Raw genomic sequence first — 18,163 nt, 5'->3', positions numbered from 1 at the left:
TTGATTCGGACCTGGAGGCTCGGCCTCTTGGTGTATAGCACAAAATCAGGCTCCACAACTAGCGACTGTCAAGGGGCCCCCTTTTAGGAGAGAACAACCATTTATACCTTTGCAGTGTCGCTTACCATCTCCTTCTCGACGTCTCGAATGGCGCCTTCAGTGGACTGGATGTTACTCCTGGCCGATCGTCTTTGGATGATTTGCAGCCCGGCAGCCCAGATTCCCATCAGGATACTCACGGCGATCATCGCCCACATGCCTCGCTGCGAACGCTCACAGTCAGTAGAACAATTGAAACAATTGAACACTCGAATATTCAATGTTGATGGAATGGTGGACGGATAGAACTCACTGTGAACTTTGGCGCGAAGTTGGCGGAGTAGAATACTATCGACCACCATGCATTGACTGCGTTGCTGCCAAGATTCATACTCGCAATGACAATGGCACGTAAAGAGTCCTCCTCGTACCGCAAGGCGTCGTTGGCCCATGCGAAGAACGTCGCTTGACACGCATAGACCGAACCCGCCCAGTAGTATGCGCCAAAATGACTTGCAATGCCACTGGAGGGTGACAGAATAATGGCTGAGGTTATAACTCCCGTAATGGCTATCCAGTACGCTACGAGGTACCTCTTCCCGCCCAAGAAATCCGTCAGGGTCGCCCAGAATAAAGTCGACACGATTCCCACGGCCGGGACACCGGTAGGATAGTTATTCAATTGGTAGACCGAGTATTTCTTCTCGGGATTGGCTTTCATGTAAAGCGCCAACAGGCTGTTCGTGCTGAAGCTCTCGGTTTCGCCAGCGATGATCCAGAGCACCACAAATCCGTAGAATTGCCAAGAGCGGAAAACTCGCTTGACAAACGCGATGGTGAGTGGCTTTTGCTCTGGGACTTCGGGGACTCTGGATATTGCGAGAGCACGCTCTTCAGCGGACAGGTATGGGGCTGAAGTCCTCGATGGAGTGTCGGGGAACAATAAGAAGCCATATATGGCGACCGGCAAGGTGATTATCCCATCGATGATGAAAAGCCATTTCCACCCGGGAAGGCCTTGCAGACCATTCATAGACCTATAGATCCCTGATTGAATAAAGCCGCCGAACATGGTTCCGGCCAGTCCTGAGGCGGTGAAGATTCCACTCCTTTTACCAAGCTCGCTCTCCGTGTACCATGAACCTAGAATGTAGTGGGTTCCGATGAAAGTGCTAGATTCGGCGACACCAACAAAGAACCTGATGGCCATGATATGGTGGGGTGTGCTCGCGGCAGCAGTCACCATGGTCAATGCGGCCCAGAGAACAACCATGGTGGGGAAGAAGATCCGGGGCTTGATGTAGTAGAGAGCGAGGTTACATGGTATCATCCCCCTGCGAGGCCAAATGAGCAACAATTAAACATACTGGGGTGTGTTGAACTCACACGATGTAGCCACACGTGAAAATGGTCGTGATCTGGGTCAGTTGATTGCCCTGGAAGTTCAGGTCTTCTTTCATGCCAGAGACGTAGGCTTGGGTCAGGTTGGAGCGGTCCAGGTAGTTGAAGAAATACATGAGGCAGCAGAAGGACAGAATGAAGAAATCAACCTTGCGGATTAATTTCCTCTCTTCTGGCGATTTATCAGACCTCAAGTAGGTCTTGAAAGCTGAGGTTGTCGCCATGGCTGGCTCGTCTACTCACCTCACTTCCTTGCGAGATGAGTGCTATTGTTATCCCGTCGGTAGGTGAATCAACTTCTAGCTGAAAATATGGGAATTGTTGTGAACGGAGTAAAATAAATATCAGAGGCGTTGCACGGCGGCCATTGTACGACAGCTGCTCCAAAGGATTTGGAGCTTTCCGTCCGCTTATCAAGTCTAGAGGTCGGGGATTGTGCCATAGCACGTCAGGCGGGCGTTCATCTCCTTCTTACAAGGGTCGGGTTGGTGACCTTTTCTGAGGTTGGACTAACTGATCGACATTCCAAGATTCCAAGACCAGTAATTGATCAGGATAAGACTTGGTAGGTATTGAGACGGCGCCCAACCCCGCTGCTGCCCACATCCGACAACGTGGATGTAACCATGCTTGTGATGACACTAAGCATTTCTCGGACATTGGCTCTAATCCTACGGAGTTCAGACCGATAACGCCAGCAGATTCAGCAGTCATACGCCGATAAATGAATAGACGAGAATTATATTGTTTACTACTATATCGCTTAGAGGCCTGAAAGCAACAGCCAAGATGGTGTTGCGAGGTGGAAATGTGCGCTCGGAAAATCTGCATTTAATATCTCTTGGTATTGAAGACACCTAGTGGTTTTGACAGTGTTATTTGACAGCGTTTACATGCCCAGAAATCAACACCAGCCAAGGCATGAGGTCTAGAGTAAGATTTAGGGTATCATAGCCGGCTGTTGTTACTTCACAATGAGTCAGTGCTACAGCCTCTAGAATGCTTTGGAATCATGGAAAATAAGCTCCAGCAGGTCATTTGCCTAATAATTTTCCATATAAACCAGAACGGTGACCATAGAGTAGAAGAAGACAGAAATCTCATCCACGCTTACTCGCTCGTACAATTGCACAGTCCAAATCCTGCAACAAGAATTTAATGGCCCTCTTGCTTATAGCCTACGCATCAGGGGCCGAAGTTTCTCGTTGAATAGCACACATATTATTGATTACATCACAGATATTGTGTAAATATTCGGTACACTCATCAAACAGGGCCGATGGGTTCTCTCAGGTGACGGGCTGTCCGCTTTGAAAAACGGCACGGTGGCACAGTTTCACTACTTCTTCACCACACTCCTCAACACGCTTTAAATGTGACGTTTGGGTATCAGAAAGTCCCACCGACCTAACAATTCGGCCGTTGATATATTGAACAGTCGTGCGTAGAGTGTCGAGATCAGAAGATGCCGCTGAGCCAGAAGGATTGAGCATGATGTTGCAAAAAAGAGTCAATTGTGCCGACAGTGGGTAAAATATAAGAACCCTAAAACAAGATTAGTCCCCTCTTTCAGCTTCATGGCATCGATAATAGCCGATGCTTTCTTTCTGAAAGGGAATAAGGTGTTACCGACACATTTACATACCAGAATAGATCCGGGGAAACATGGTGCTCACTAGTGTGAAAGTATTCCAGTAAAGAACGACTAGCCTCCAACGCGAGGTCCAGACTCGAGCTAAGTCCCTCGTCTATCCTGTGATTATCCACCCAGTTTTTGCATCGGCTGCTTGCTTGGTGAATCGTTGTCATGAAATGGTGATACTCTAATTGCAACAGGAAGGTGGATGGGTTAAGGCAATCATCCGGGGCAACATTGGCCTTTCGTGAGAATGAGAAGGTCGGTCTGGATTTGGTGGGAAGTGACTGTCTCCAAGTTTCCAGTAAGTCATCCAACTCACGGATATCTCTTAATATCTCAGCATCGCATTTTGATAGAGCACGAGGTGACTAAAGCTTTTCGTAGGCTTTCGATTTGATGAGGCTCAAGCGCAAGTCACCTGGTAGACGAGGGTGACCAGTAAATTCAATGCTGACTTGGCTCCAATAATATCTCGGAAGCGTAAGATCACAAGATATGTCATTGACAATGGGCGGCCGGCCTGTGCGGAACGTGATTTCCTTGTCAAGTATATAACCGATCCAGAATAATTCGCGCCTGTGCAGTATGGTCCGATGTTCGGTGTTCATTGACTCCGACGGAAGCCCGTCAATGACCTCTCCAGGGTATAAATGTGCCTTCAACATGAATAAAAATCTTATTGCAAGAGATAATATGATATCGGTGGTTTGAATATTTCCACAACCGAATTGATAAACTGCCTAGGTTCTTGTGTCAGTCATTATGAGTTGGTTTAATGAACGTTTTTGGCGCTTCGGCATGTCAAAATAATGTCGCATCGCCAAACTTACAAGCATCATAAGCGCATCGACAACTTCAGTGCTAGGGCTTGCATTAAGGATATCGGGCATGAGCAAGTGTGTGGCATTTAAACAACTTTCAAAATCGACTGGCGGGAGTTCAGCGCCGCTTGGAAAGCCGATCATCGATGTAAATGCTAGAAAGGCAAAGACACATGCTTTGGCTTGAAAGTTTCCTGGCAAGGTTGAGAGATCGCCTCTGTAGGCATTTTCAATGACTTCTGGGAACAACACTTTGTCAGCGATCGGAAAAACCTCTGAGAATGGCGAATTGTTATAGAAGCTGAGGTATTTCTCCACTAAACCGCGCGATGGTAATTTTCTCGTCTTCCAGGGTGCCATGTTCTCACGAAATAACAAGCTGGGCCACGCTTGTTGTTGATTCTGCCACAGCGGACCGTGCACCTCACCATCGTACAAGGAATCATCAGTTTCATCAGTTCTGAGGCCAATCCACTGTTGGCCTTCCCGCGATAGAAAGGGAATGCCATGAAATAGGTTGACGTCTCCCAGCTTATAGCCGACACAGCAGATTCGTCCGACACGTGCTGAACCTAGAGGCTCTTTCTCTTCCGTAACGTCGGATCGAGTCTCTATTCTGTTGGTCTCTATTCTGTTCGATTCAGTCTCACGCCACGAGCAGCCGAGCCACATGAAACTATGCTAAGGTTAGCATATTCCAAATTGATTTCGACTAGCGATACTAACCATTGCGCTTCTTGAGATTCTCGGTCAATAGGCATTCTATTCTCTCCATTCGTCGCACAAGGTTGCTCTCCCTCACTTTTCTGTTGTCGGGTTTGGTGAGCAAAATTGTGAGATAAGAAACACGACACTCGAACCTCGACTGGTTTGCTCTCCTCCGCCCGCCTTGAGCTCTGCAAAAGGTGCAATTGATGCCATGATGCTGACACCAATTGCATTGAGGCCGGACGCCATCACACTTGATCTTTTCGAAGTCAGTCCAGCCCAAAATGTGTTTTTGGTGCCTGTCGTCTTGTCTGACAGGAGGGTTTCCAATGATGCAGGGCACAGTACCTTTTTCCAATGGCAGGAGTCACATGCACGCAGCCCTAGTCTGTTGTCCAGATTACTCGTTGCTGGAGCATCAGAGGCCGGAGATTCCGAATTTCTAGACAATGGCATGGTCTTGGCTGGAAACAGTAGTGAGGGTTCATGTGAGAATAGGTTCCGCACTGCCAGGAGCTAAAAGTGGCGTCTGGAGATCCGCCAAATATGGGAGTCAACGGAAGCTAGACGAAATTGGGCCTGCTTGTCCAATTAGCCCTGTGTTGGTGTTAGGATGTTCGAGTTAGGTTGATGTGATGGGGACGGACTTGTGTCTCATTTGAATGTGGTACTTAAGTTGGATTCTCAATGCCGCTGACTAAGCGGCCTCTCGGCACTACGCTTGTTCCGAATAATTCTAATATCAGACTATGACATGCTTCGAAGAGCAGTCAACGCTCCAGACAATCTGGCTCTCAGTTCGAGATCCGCTTCGGTTCCCAGATGTATCCAAGTCCCGAATTCTGAGGATGTCCACAGCCTGATCAGTATGAAACAAATGCATCGGCCGGGCTCGATTGGTTGAGGGTACCCGGTACACGGTCTCTCCCACCGACGCCTCCAGGACTCTCATATGTATTCTCAAATACAGACGTCCAAGACCACATCTCTGTCGGCGATCCGCTGCATATCGGTAACCGCGTTGCACCCGGACCAGATTTCTCCCGGCCCCGGAAGACAGGGGATGGGACTATATAAGAATGAAATGCCCCAAAGCGGGTTAAATGTTCTTCACAATCTATGTGCGTTCGCTAATTTCTTCTGGTGTTGTCTACAATGAGTTCAGATAGCGAGCACGGTCTCACCCCACCCTCCGCTCCTACCAATGTTCTCCGAACCTTTCCTGCCGAAGGTGACAGGATCCCCGGCCGCACCCAACAATTGGACAACGAGTGCAAGCGCACTTTGACCCGTGCCGAAGACTGGGAGCTGACTGAACAGGTCAGAGCCAACTACCAACGAAACTTAGAGTCATTCCCAAAGGAAAGAAAACTAGGTGTCACTTGGAGCAACCTGTCAGTTACAGTCATGAACACCGAGGCAAGTATCCACGACAATACTCTTTCACAGTTCAACCTTCCTAGAATATTGAAAGAAGCTCGCCAGAAGCCGCCGCTCAAGACTATACTTCACGGCTCACACGGTTGCGTCAAACCTGGAGAAATGCTTCTTGTATTGGGACGTCCGGGCTCTGGATGTACCACCTTCCTAAAACTGTTAGCGAACAGACGAGCAGGATATTTATCCATCGAAGGCGATGTATGGTACGGGTCCATGAGCCATGATGAAGCGAAGCGCTATAGGGGTCAAATTGTCATCAACACTGAAGAAGAACTCTTCTATCCTACTTTGACTGTTGGTCAGACTACTGACTTTGCTACGCGGCTAAAACTCCCTTTCCACCTCCCAAGCGGTGCGCAGTCACGAGAAGACCATCAGCGGGAAATTCGAGAATTCCTACTAAGTTCAATGAACATTTCTCATACAAAAGACACTAAAGTTGGTAACGAATTTGTTCGAGGCGTATCTGGAGGGGAAAGAAAACGTGTCTCTATTATTGAAACATTAGCTAGTAACGCTTCGGTCTATTGCTGGGACAATAGCACAAGAGGACTCGATGCCAGCACCGCCCTCGGATACGCTAAAGCAATCCGTGCAATGACAGATGTACTTGGCCTGAGCTCTATTGTCACCTTATACCAAGCTGGCAACGGAATTTTCAATCTCTTCGACAAGGTTCTAGTGCTCGACGGTGGACAACAAGTCTACTATGGGCCTATGGAACAAGCAAAACCGTTTATGGAGGAGCTTGGGTTTCTGTGCCCTCGAGGAGCAAATGTTGCAGACTTCCTTACTGGCGTAACAGTACCGACGGAGCGACAGATCCAGCCTGGATATGAGAATATATTTCCGAGGAATGCTCCCGAACTGATTAAATGCTACGAAAAGTCCCCGGTCTACAAACAAATGACATCACAATATGAATTTCCAAGTTCACATGATGCCCAAGAAAGCACTAAAGCTTTCCAGGACTCGGTGGTTCATGAAAAGGACGAGCAGCTCCGGCACTCAAGTCCTCTAACGAGTGGACTACTTACACAAGTCAAAGACTGTGTGATTCGTCAATATCAGATCTTTTGGGGCGACAAAGCGACATTCCTCATTAAACAAGTTTCCACCATCATTCAAGCTCTGATTACTGGCTCTCTATTTTACGATGCTCCTAAAAACTCTGCTGGCCTTTTGTTAAAAGTGGCTCATTATTTTTTGTTCTGTTATACAACTCTCTGATGGCTCTGTCCGAAGTCACAGAATCCTTTTTTGGTCGACCTGTTTTGGCGAAACACAAATCTTTCGCGTCTTCCATCCGGCGGCGTTTTGCTTCGCTCAGATTATGGCGGATATTCCACAGCTCTTAGTTCAGGTTTCTACCTTTGGGTTAATGGCTTACTGGATGACCGGCCTGGGGGCTACTGCAGGGCAGTTTTTCACCTTTTGGGTGATGGTATTTTCAACTACAATGGTACAGCTATCTTCACATTCTCGTTCGTCGAATAAGTATTGACAATCCCTGTTAGTGTATGACTGCATGTTTTCGTGCAATTGGTGCGGCCTTCACTACCTTCGATGCAGCTTCCAAGGCTTCTGGCTTTGTGATCATGACCGTGGTCCTATACGTGGGCTACATGATACCTAAGCCAGCTATGCACCCTTGGTTCATTTGGATCTTCTGGCTTGACCCACTAGCCTATGCATTCGAGGCTGTCATGGGAAATGAATTCCACCACCAGATTATTCCTTGTGTTGCCACAAGCCTAGTCCCGACAGGTCCTGGATACGACGATGTTCGATATCCTGGCCCAACGCAAAACCGAGGGAACGATTAATGGCTCAATTCTTGTCGATGGCCGACCTCTTCCCGTATCATTTCAGAGATCAGCCGGATACTGTGAACAGCTCGATATCCACGAGCCGTACGCGACCGTCCGGGAAGCATTACGATTCTCGGCCCTACTCCGACAATCACGAAATACATCAAAGGAGGAAAAGTTTAGATACGTCGACACAATTATCGACTTACTAGAACTTCAGGATATTGAAGATACATTGATTGGTTTTCCTGGCTCCGGCTTATCTATTGAACAAAGGAAAAGAGTTACAATAGGAGTCGAGCTTGTGGCTAAACCTAGTATTCTCATCTTTCTTGATGAGCCTACATCAGGTCTTGACGGCCAGTCAGCATATAATACAGTCCGCTTCCTACGCAAGCTTGCAGACTTAGGTCAAGCGGTTCTAGTAACTATTCATCAACCTTCAGCTCAGCTCTTCACGCAGTTTGACACATTACTTCTACTTACTATGGGTGGGAGAACCGTCTACTTTGGAGATATTGGCGATAACGCGGCAACTGCTAAGGACTATTTTAGTCGATATGGAGCCTCTTGTCCACCCAATACAAATCCAGCGGAGTATATGATTGATGTCGTTTCTGGTCATCTATCTCAAGGCCGTGACTGGGCAAAAATATGGTTAGAATCCGCTGAGTGTGGAAGAGTAGCGAAGGAGCTGGACGGTATAGTAAACGAAGCAGTCGCTAAAGCTCCCGGCATACACGATTATGGTTTTGAGTTTGCGATGCCTCTGTGGTCGCAAATAATGATTGTTACGCAGCGGATGAATATTGCCTTATTTCGGAATACCGACTACACGAATAATAAGTTCGCTCTCCATATAGCGAACGCTTTATTTAACGGTTTCTCATTCTGGATGATTAGCGACTCTGTCAGCGACCTACAACTAAACCTCTTTACGATTTTCAATTTTATCTTTGTTGCTCCTGGAGTGATTAATCAATTACAACCGCTATTTATAGCACGGAGAGATATCTTCGAAGCAAGAGAGAAGAAAGCGAAGATGTACAGCTGGATTGCTTTTGTCACAGGTTTGATAATCTCTGAGTTTCCATATCTGGTCATTTGTGCAATACTCTAATTCATTTGTTGGTACTACACGGTGGGGTTCCCAAACAACAGCAACAGCGCGGGGGGGGGATTCTGTTCGTCATGTTATTCTATGAGTTCTTGTACACTGGAATTGGACAATTCATCGCCGCCTATGCGCCGAACGCTGTTTTCGCATCGTTGGCGAACCCTCTCATCATCGGCATATTGGTATCGTTTTGTGGCAGCCTGGTGCCTTACTCACAGATGCATATATTTTGGCGATATTGGCTCTACTGGCTAAACCCCCTCACTTACCTAATGGGCTCACTACTCGTCTTCGCAACCTGGAACGACAATGTGGAATGTTCAGAACGGGATTTCGCCATTTTCGATACGCCTGGCAATGTGACATGCCGCGAATACCTCTCGGAGTATCTCGAAAGTGCAAGAGGACAACTTGCCAATTTGACAAACCCGAATGACCTCAGTAATTGTCGAGTCTGCGAGTACAAGACAGGACAAGGTTACCTCTACACGCTCAACATCGACCATCAATATCAAGGCTGGAGAGATGCCGCCATTGTGGTGATCTTCGCAATCAGCTCCTACGCATTAGTTTACTTGTTGATGAAGCTCAGGATAACGCAAAGCAAGACAACAGAGTGAGGCGAGTGAGGCGAGTGAGGGTCACAGTGTAATACACGCAAACAATCTTTCCCTGCATATAAGGATATGGAGTCTAGAGAGAGGTTTTTCATCGTCTTCAAAATATCAAATTGACACTGACTATCACAATGGCAGACGTCCACTATGCAGCGTCAAGGGCAGTACAAGCCAACAATTATTCCTTTCATCAAAGAAGATATAGACCATTGGTCGACCTTCACGGATCCTGTACACTTGGAGGGATGGAACAGATGGATTTATAATTTCGAAACCTTGCCCAAAAGTCAAGCATGTAATAGTAGTCACATGAAAGGAGAATAATCTGCCGCAACGGGAACGCATCGGTTTCTCCTGGTGATTATATTCAACCTGTAGAACTCACCATGTCTTGATCTGCATGGCTAGATAGACCGATGGTCAATTTACACAGCGTATGTTTGTGGCTTCGTGCGCCGAGATTTGTGTCGAAATGAATTCTGGGTCCTCTGCGGATGCAAGATTGGTTTCCACAATCCCAGGTCCTGGGCCGCATTGAGGAGTGGCGCGTCAGGGGGTTTGTAGCTCTGGTCTTGTCCCTGTTGCGGCAAAGTTGATTGATCCGACCTTTTAGTTGATCGGTGTGCGTTTCCTGCATAGTTGCTATCTCATGATTTGGTGCTCCATGTGGGGGATGATCGGGAAAGGGGAAGGGGACCGCGGGGTTTCGGCCAGGCTGGGAGAGACCAAGGATCCTGTGGGTCTTATAGCCTTAAAAGCGGCGTCGCGCCCAGCAAGCGACCATGCCCGAAACGGTAGGGCCGCCTCAACCGCGCAGGTGGATTTCCAGGCAAGGATTTGTACAAACTCAAGACCTCCTCCCTCCGGTCGCGAGCTAGGTTGTCAAGACTTGCCTCAATTCATGTCTTGGTTATCCAATTGACCTCTTGCGGGACTCAATCTTGTCCCCTCAACAGTAGGTATCATGACGGACAGTCTCTATGGAATTAAGCAAGCCTCCAAGACAAAAGCCAAAGACATCTCCTCATCCACATCTCTTGCCTTCTCTACCAGTCTTGCCTCGCTAATCTCCAGTACCTCATCAAGTAAAGAGAGACCGACTTCCGGTCGACCCAGACATTCGAACTCGAAGACAGACATATTCAAGGCCCACAACAAGAATGTCAAGAAACGTGCGGCTGCGGACCTTGAGGAGGGCCAACAGCGCCACAAAACAAGAGATGATATTGGCTCCGTGGATACTGCAGAGTTGCACAGATCCAAGAGAAAGATGGAGGACAAGGTCAGAGTGTACAACGCTATGAAACGTGGCGAGTATATAGGAAAGGGCGACTATGACGAGCGCAGCCTGGTCGACTTTGATCGCAAATGGGCCGAGAAGGACGCTAAACATGGAGCAGCCGCCAGTGACGATTCTGAGTCGGAATACAACGATGCGACGGATGAAGACGAGACAGTGGAATACCTCGACGAATTTGGACGATTACGGAAAGGAACAAAAGCCCAAGCCGCCCGCGAGGAAAGACGAAAGGCTACCAACACTCATCTGGCTGAAGAGGAGGCTCGATCATCTGCAAGGCCAACTATACCCGAGAATATCATTATGGGTGACACTATCCAGTATGCCGCCTTTAATCCAGACCAGGTCATTGCAGATCGTATGTCCGAGATAGCCAAGAAACGAGATAAATCTGCTACTCCTCCACCTGATAGTCATTATGATGCAGGTGCAGAGGTGAGAACGAAAGGTACCGGTTTCTACGCCTTTAGCCAAGATGCTGAGGAGAGAAAGAGAGAAATGAAAGCCCTGGAGAAGGAGAGATTAGAGACAGAAAATATGCGCAAGGCGCGAGAGGACAAAAGATCCCACCGAAAGAAGGAGATTGATGATCGACGGAAGTTGATTGAAGCCCAGAGAGCGAAAGCCCAAACCGAAAAGTTTCTGACGGAACTTGAGATTGAGGGCTTTTCAACCTGAAGCCAATTAACGATGGGATGGAGCATTTCAATCTTCCCAATCATAAAGACTGGACTCTCACCCCTGGCTCTCTGTGACAACGACTGCTATGTGACAAGATGTTCTGCAGCCGTTCCTGCAATATCAACATTTGCTTCGACCAGAAGTCTGTCATTGATGGACTAGTGTCAGATGCTGCACCAGTGGTGACAGACCATTCCACCCTTTTGAGTTTTCCAAACTCTATATAAACAGTAGCTTCTTGCCTCTGCTCTTCAGCCGCAAAGCCCATCTCGGTCAAAGTATTCTACCATTTTCCCCAGAATATCGACACACCTTCGGACCCTAAAAGAAATGGAGGGAGAAGCAATAACATGGACCATGGGCCTCGGACGTGGAATGGATGCAATGAATCTCTTTGGTCGAGATGTCAATACATTTGTCTACATCTTCAAGACTTTCTTTCCACAACTACATCAGATGATGTCGAAACATCCACGAGTGGTCCAACTCCTACCAATCTTTCTGGCCGCCTATATGGGAGCTTCTGTTTTCACAAACACAATTGAGAGCTGGAGGGCCTCTTTGAAATCCTTTTTGCTCAAATGCATGACTTCTTCTGTGACTCTCCGCGATGGGGATCGATTGCATGACGCACTCTTTCTCTACTTCTGCTCCACTACTCTCTGTTTTCCAAAATCCCATTTTGACGCTATATCTCTCGATTTCATCAAAAACAAATCGGATAAAAAAAGCCTTCAAAATGAACTGACGTTGTCAGGGAAGATCAAGAACGTCATTTTCATCCCCTCACAGTTGGAACAGATATTCTTCTATAAAAGAACATTGTTCTACTATACCAATGATGGACAAGGTCAGTGTGTTCTCCGATGTCTGGGCTGGTCGGCAAGGCCGATTCGGGATATGCTAGAGGAACTACTTCAGTCTTATAATGTTGAAAAGAGTAAAACCGTTATTGCAGTATCCCATCCTTTCGAAGATACAACCTCATGGGCATGGTCAATTGAAGTACCTGCAAGGTCTTTGAAATCTGTTTCGATGGACGGTCAAGATAAATTATCCCTCATTGCAGATGTCGAATCCTTTCTCAAAGGGCGACAATGGTATAAAGATCGGGGGATGCCCTGGCGCCGAGGATATCTCTTTTATGGGCCTCCAGGCACCGGCAAGTCAACTACGGTAATGGCGCTTGCTAGCCATTTCACTCTTCCCGTCTTTTCACTTCAATTCCATCCGACATTGACCGATATGGGTCTGCTAGGAATGCTTCGAAGAGTTGATGATCAGAATGGCATCATCCTCCTTGAAGATATCGATAGTTCTGGCATAGAGGATCGACGAGGTGATTGTACGCAGAATGAGTTTGCATCTGCGATACCGTCGAAGCCTCCCTCGCAAGTCGTATTCAAGAACACACGTGTGACGCTCTCTGGGCTATTGAATGCCCTTGATGGCCCTTCGTCGCCGGAAGGCGCAATATATATCATGACAACCAACCATGCTAATCGGCTCGACCCCGCACTTATACGGCCAGGCCGGATCGACTATCGACTCAAATTCGACCTCGCCAGCCAGGAGCAGGCTCGCAGCATGTTCCTCCACGTCTATGGCCCGGCTTCAGCAGATATAGCTCCTGAGACACTAGAAGAGCTTGCCTCAACCTTCGCAAGCCAAATTCCCGATAAGAAAATTTCTCCCGCCACGCTGCAGGATTTCTTCCTCAGGTATCGCAATGTGCCGTTACAAGCAGTTGATGCGGTTTCAAAATGGGTGAAGGGTCAAGGGAAGATGATCCAGGTTGATAATGTTGACAAATGCGGCGATGGCAAGAAGCTTCTAGCGGGGACAGAAAGGCCTGAAGGAAATCATTGCACCACCCATGAAACGGAGCAGCAAACAGAGACTTTTGGAGAAGGGGCCAGTGGCGGAAGTCTTGAACACGGTGATCAAGACTAGGATCAAACGGACCCAGCCGTTTTGAACGCCGCATCACAATGGAACATCAGGCAACTGCCAAGTTGCGCTGCTAAGTAAGTGGAGCTGTGCATAGACTACGGTTAGACAGAAAGGGAGGAGGGGGGGAGGGATGCTAGTTAGTTATATAGAAATACATGGGACAATGGTTCCAATCCTACTAATCATCTCATAAGGCTATCAAATGTAAACACTTCAAAACAATTCTGTGATTCTCGATTAATTATCTAACCCTGCAACGGCAACTGCATACAGACATACATACATTGCTGCATCTTTCATGTCCCCCCCATCCATCTTCTCTTCTCGATCTCCATTTGGTGTATATCAAAACCCAGCCCTGTGATAATGCCCAAATTAGGGCGGTGACTAAAAATTACGCACTAACTTTAGGTGTCGACGTAGAAACCCGCCGCCTTCCCAAAAGACAAATCCCCAATAAAAGCCCAACCCAATGTGCCCCGCCCATCTCGATCAAAGATACTGCGTGGTTGTTTTTCTTTTAATATGACCATGATAATATGTATTGTCAAATGCATCTCCCTGTTTCCAATGATTAGAACACAAACGCGACGACGGCAAGCACTGCGGCGAGCGCGCCGAAGCCGAAGCTCTGTCTGGACGCGGCGCCGGTGAAGGTCGCTGCCGCTGGTCGCGTGTCAGTTGCAGTGTTGCCGGCGGCAGCTGCATTTGTAGTGGCCGCTGGGGCGGGCGCACCTGCACCTGCACCTGCACCTGCACCTGCACCGCTTCCACTTCCTGACCCAGATCCAGATCCAGATCCAGAGCTGACACCCGTGCTGGTAGCCAAAGCAGGCACAGCAGGGACCAGACCAACACCAGCGGCAGTTGCGGTGCCGGTGCCCTGCGTAGTCACAAACTCGACCTGGGGGACGGTGTAGGCGGTGGTGATCGTCTCACCCTGCCTGGTCTGTACAAGCGTCACAGTGGTGACAGGGATGGTGAAACCACCAGCTGGCGGTCCAACAGGTGGCCTGGTCCCTCTTCCATTGCCATTCGTCGCCGTCTCAGTAATGGTCTGCGGCACTGGCACGAGCGTGATGGTGCTGGGCACACCGGTGCAGATGCCGGGATTCTGCGGAACGAAGTCGGCGCAGATTCCAGCTAGGTACGACAGCGCCCCGGTGATCTCGGTGTCGGAGGTGCCCCATGCGGACACGCAGGCTTGCACGTTCGAGATGAAGTCTGCGGACGGGCAGAAGCATGCGTGGTCGCTATTGGAGCGGCACGAGGATACCAGGCTGAGCCATGTGTTCAGGCAGCGGGGGAGGACCGGCGGGCAGGGTGAGTCGTTGCCCCCTGTTGGTGGTGGTGGTGGTGGTGGTGGTGGTGGGGGAGCGCCGCTGCTGGTCGTGCTGAGGGTTGAGCTGGTCACTGGAGGCAGAGTGAATGAGGTGAGCGTGGTCGGGGGAGGTGCTGGTGGTGTGGATGTCGTAGTCGTTGAGATTGAGGTGAATGGAGGAGGCTGTTCATTAGGTTTGGTTGTTGTAGTGGTGACGGGCGGCGGAGGTGGAGGAGGCAGATCTCCGCCCTTGGTAGTGGTCGTCACTGGTGGAGGGGGTGGGGGCAGATCTCCTCCTTTGGTGGTCGTAGTGGTCACTGGTGGTGGAGGAACATCACCCCCCTGAGAAGTTGTTGTCGTCACTGGTGGAGGCGGGGGTGGTAGGTCACCTCCTTTGGTTGTCGTTGTTGTCACCGGAGGCGGAGGTGGTAGGTCACCTCCTTTGGTTGTCGTCGTTGTCACCGGAGGCGGGGGTGGTAGGTCACCTCCTTTGGTTGTCGTTGTTGTCACCGGAGGCGGGGGTGGTAGGTCACCTCCTTTGGTTGTCGTTGTTGTCACTGGTGGAGGCGGAGGTAGATCTCCGCCCTTAGTCGTGGTAGTCGTGACTGGTGGAGGGGGTGGCAGTTCTCCCCCTTTAGTGGTAGTAGTAACCGGTGGCGGCGGAGGGGGAACATCTCCGCCCTTAGTCGTTGTTGTGGTGCTTGGCGGCGATGTCTTGGTAGTTGTCACAACGTTGGATGTAGTAGTCAATGCCCTCGTGGTACTCGTAGCCTTGGTGGTGGTGGTGGTTTTCGAAGTCGAATGGCACTCAAAGCCAATTGAGTGAATACCAAAATCACAGTCCTTGCCACCCTTCGGTGGAAGCTGGAATGTGACTTCATGAGCGCCGCCGCACTGAGAGTTTTGCACGGTGGAACCTCCAGCCTTGCAGGCGGACGTATGCTTGCACTTGGAGCCATCGGGCATGGAGAAGATGAAGTCGATATCGGTATCAAACCCGACCGAGACGTCGAAATGGGTGATGGAAAACTTGTCGCCCTGTCCTGACGAGATCTTCGGGCCGCTGCTGCCACCTTTGGGAAGCGTGCCTTGGATACATTTCGACTGGAAGTTGGCTCGAGTCTCCAAGGTCCTCTTTCGATTCTTGGGCTGGAAAGAATCCTTGCAATCAAAGCCACCGAAGTTGAAACCGTCGTAGCTGTTGAACCCCCCGGTTGGTAGCTTGGACCAATCGAAGCCGTTGCCCTGATCCACCGTGCAGTTGTTGTTGGTATTGACGGGGTTCGAGAAGCTCGGCTGGTCACCCCAGCTTGTCGTTGCAGCCTGCTGCACAAACAAGGCAGAGGCCATAAGCCCTGCAGTCAATGCGGGCTTCATGGTGATTGTCGAAATCACCAGTGTATGGGAGGAGTCTGATGTAGTTGATGTAAGATATGTGCAAGAAGTAAGTATAACAAAACTGAACTAAGCAGTTAACGATCGTTGGGCACCTTCTAGAGGCGTAACGAGAGTGTGTATGTGCAGATAGCGAAAGACTGGAGCGACAAAAAAAGGGAAAAGAGAGTGCTAGGACTGAAAAGACCCAGAGAGATGGAGGATGAGGAGAGGAGAAGGAAGACCTGTCCTTGTCGAAGGCGAGATATGCCTCCATTTGTATGAAAACACCATCAGTAACCATTTCGCGCTCGTCTATAGAGCGTCGCTGGATGGTAGGCCCGAAGGAGTTCCGCTCGCAAAAAAGCGTACTCCACTCACACAAGCCAAATCCACCGTCAATTGACAGGTAATGTAACCAGCATGTCACTATTGATAGCGGGTGCACCAATTCAAGACATTCTGAAGTAAAGCAATGACCCAACGATGGCGCGCGCGACGCGCACAAAACGTTTCGAGGTGGGTGTGGATGAAGTCTTTTCAGGATGCATTTCCAGCGGATATGGTCGTCGGTTGTCTGTAGCGAACAAGGCTAACCAGTTAGAATGCTCGAGTGCCAGCTGCAGCAAAGGCTGAAGAGAAGAGCCGCAGAGCCACCTCCGCTTCTAGCCTGAGAAAGCCAATCATGACCCGCAAACGCACGGGCAAGGCCGTCTGATCAGGTTAAGCGGCATGGGTCATAACCCATAAGAGCAGAAAATCGAGTGTTTTGAAACAAATCAGGAGGTGTTTTTGTCTAGGACTGGGACAACCGACCAAAGCTCGGGGCGGGGAACGCGGCTAGCCAACGTGCACTGGTTAACCTCCTCGTCCCGTTGAAGTCCACTATCGAGGCTGTGTTCACCCCCAGGCCGACCTCCTCGGTAAGTCGATTGGGGAGGAACGCTGAATTCAAGCATGCAAGAAGCGAAGTGGTAGCTCCTGGGCGCTTGCAGGGGAAGATTGGATGAGTTACAAAATGAGGTCGAACGCTTCCAAGGATATCGCTCTGATTGGCTACCTTGCGGCTTGGCACTTTGCGGTTTGGAAAATGCTTGACGCCACCCATTTAAAGTTGTGGGTCTTCCCGCTCTTCCAACTACGGCTATGCCTGATTTGGCATTAGTCGATATAGAGACGAGAGACATGCAATTAAGGAGTCTTGCTAGAGACCTAGACGCACAGGAGTATGGAGTTCCGTATGTACGGAGGACGAAGTCCTTCTCCTTGACTTACCCCATTACATGAGTTGCTTGTACATGTCCCCTCCTCAAGATATCTCAGTCTCCTTTTGACTCGCTTCGTTGAATAGTCCATGGCTTAGCGTTGGAACAGCTTTACACTCTTTGCACGGATCCGTTTGTTTCTCGCTACTACAATTCCGTATTTCCAGCTAAGCTACTGCTTTCGACGAGTTCTACTCCTTAACTCTATCTCCACTGCGTGACTCTGAGTCGCTCGGCCGCAGTCGGGGTTCAAGGAGATTGATTCCTGTCTCACTTCACTCACTTCGTCGAGCGGCCCATGAAGCAAATGGCTTTACATTTTCGCGCGGATCCATTTGTTTCTCGCTTCTCAATCATAATTCTTGGAATAACCATAATTTGCTCATGCATCTTTATACATACATGATATTTCGAATAGTTTGCTGTCTACCCACCGCTAAGGACACCGCGCTAGCAAGCAAGTTCAGACTCCCTGCGCAACCAATTTCTCTTTTCCTTTTGATCTCTTCAAGCTGGTAATCTCGCAGGGATGGAGAAAGCTTCACATCGAATGAGGGTTGTATCAATCCCGTTTGAGACTTGCAGCCTGAACGTTTTCCTTGCCTGCCTTGTACTGTAGTAATACCCCGGCACTGTCCATAATCAGTCCAATTGAGGGAGAGACAAAAAATGTCCC

General features: G+C 49.1%; 7 protein-coding genes across 7 annotated transcripts; 4 read left to right on the top strand and 3 right to left on the bottom strand.

The window, feature by feature from the left end:
- Window positions 1-101: 101 nt before the first annotated feature.
- On the bottom strand, window positions 102-1,664 carry A1O9_02529 (uncharacterized protein; the record flags this gene model as incomplete). Its single annotated transcript, XM_013408101.1, has 3 exons — window positions 102-263; window positions 353-1,373; window positions 1,426-1,664. The coding sequence occupies 3 exons, from the start codon at window positions 1,662-1,664 to the stop codon at window positions 102-104; spliced, it is 1,422 nt and encodes a 473-aa protein (XP_013263555.1).
- A 1,783-nt stretch (window positions 1,665-3,447) lies between these two features.
- Window positions 3,448-4,661, bottom strand: A1O9_02528 (uncharacterized protein; the record flags this gene model as incomplete). Its single annotated transcript, XM_013408100.1, has 3 exons — window positions 3,448-3,819; window positions 3,910-4,576; window positions 4,627-4,661. 3 exons carry the CDS (start codon window positions 4,659-4,661, stop codon window positions 3,448-3,450), a joined length of 1,074 nt encoding a protein of 357 aa, XP_013263554.1.
- Window positions 4,662-5,763: 1,102 nt separating this feature from the next.
- A1O9_02527 (uncharacterized protein) lies at window positions 5,764-8,979 on the top strand (the record flags this gene model as incomplete). Its single annotated transcript, XM_013408099.1, has 3 exons — window positions 5,764-7,239; window positions 7,566-7,790; window positions 7,816-8,979. The coding sequence occupies 3 exons, from the start codon at window positions 5,764-5,766 to the stop codon at window positions 8,977-8,979; spliced, it is 2,865 nt and encodes a 954-aa protein (XP_013263553.1).
- Window positions 8,980-9,050: 71 nt separating this feature from the next.
- A1O9_02526 (ATPase) lies at window positions 9,051-9,596 on the top strand (the record flags this gene model as incomplete). Its single annotated transcript, XM_013408098.1, has 1 exon — window positions 9,051-9,596. One exon carries the CDS (start codon window positions 9,051-9,053, stop codon window positions 9,594-9,596), a length of 546 nt encoding a protein of 181 aa, XP_013263552.1.
- Window positions 9,597-10,557: 961 nt separating this feature from the next.
- A1O9_02525 (uncharacterized protein) lies at window positions 10,558-11,571 on the top strand (the record flags this gene model as incomplete). Its single annotated transcript, XM_013408097.1, has 1 exon — window positions 10,558-11,571. One exon carries the CDS (start codon window positions 10,558-10,560, stop codon window positions 11,569-11,571), a length of 1,014 nt encoding a protein of 337 aa, XP_013263551.1.
- Window positions 11,572-11,931: 360 nt separating this feature from the next.
- On the top strand, window positions 11,932-13,527 carry A1O9_02524 (uncharacterized protein; the record flags this gene model as incomplete). Its single annotated transcript, XM_013408096.1, has 1 exon — window positions 11,932-13,527. The coding sequence occupies one exon, from the start codon at window positions 11,932-11,934 to the stop codon at window positions 13,525-13,527; it is 1,596 nt and encodes a 531-aa protein (XP_013263550.1).
- Window positions 13,528-14,101: 574 nt separating this feature from the next.
- On the bottom strand, window positions 14,102-16,225 carry A1O9_02523 (uncharacterized protein; the record flags this gene model as incomplete). Its single annotated transcript, XM_013408095.1, has 1 exon — window positions 14,102-16,225. One exon carries the CDS (start codon window positions 16,223-16,225, stop codon window positions 14,102-14,104), a length of 2,124 nt encoding a protein of 707 aa, XP_013263549.1.
- Window positions 16,226-18,163: the final 1,938 nt, after the last annotated feature.

The sequence above is a fragment of the Exophiala aquamarina genome (genome assembly GCF_000709125.1).
Source record: "Exophiala aquamarina CBS 119918 chromosome Unknown aczIA-supercont1.2, whole genome shotgun sequence".
Lineage (NCBI taxonomy): Eukaryota > Fungi > Ascomycota > Eurotiomycetes > Chaetothyriales > Herpotrichiellaceae > Exophiala > Exophiala aquamarina.
This window is presented reverse-complemented; position numbering and strand designations above follow the sequence as displayed.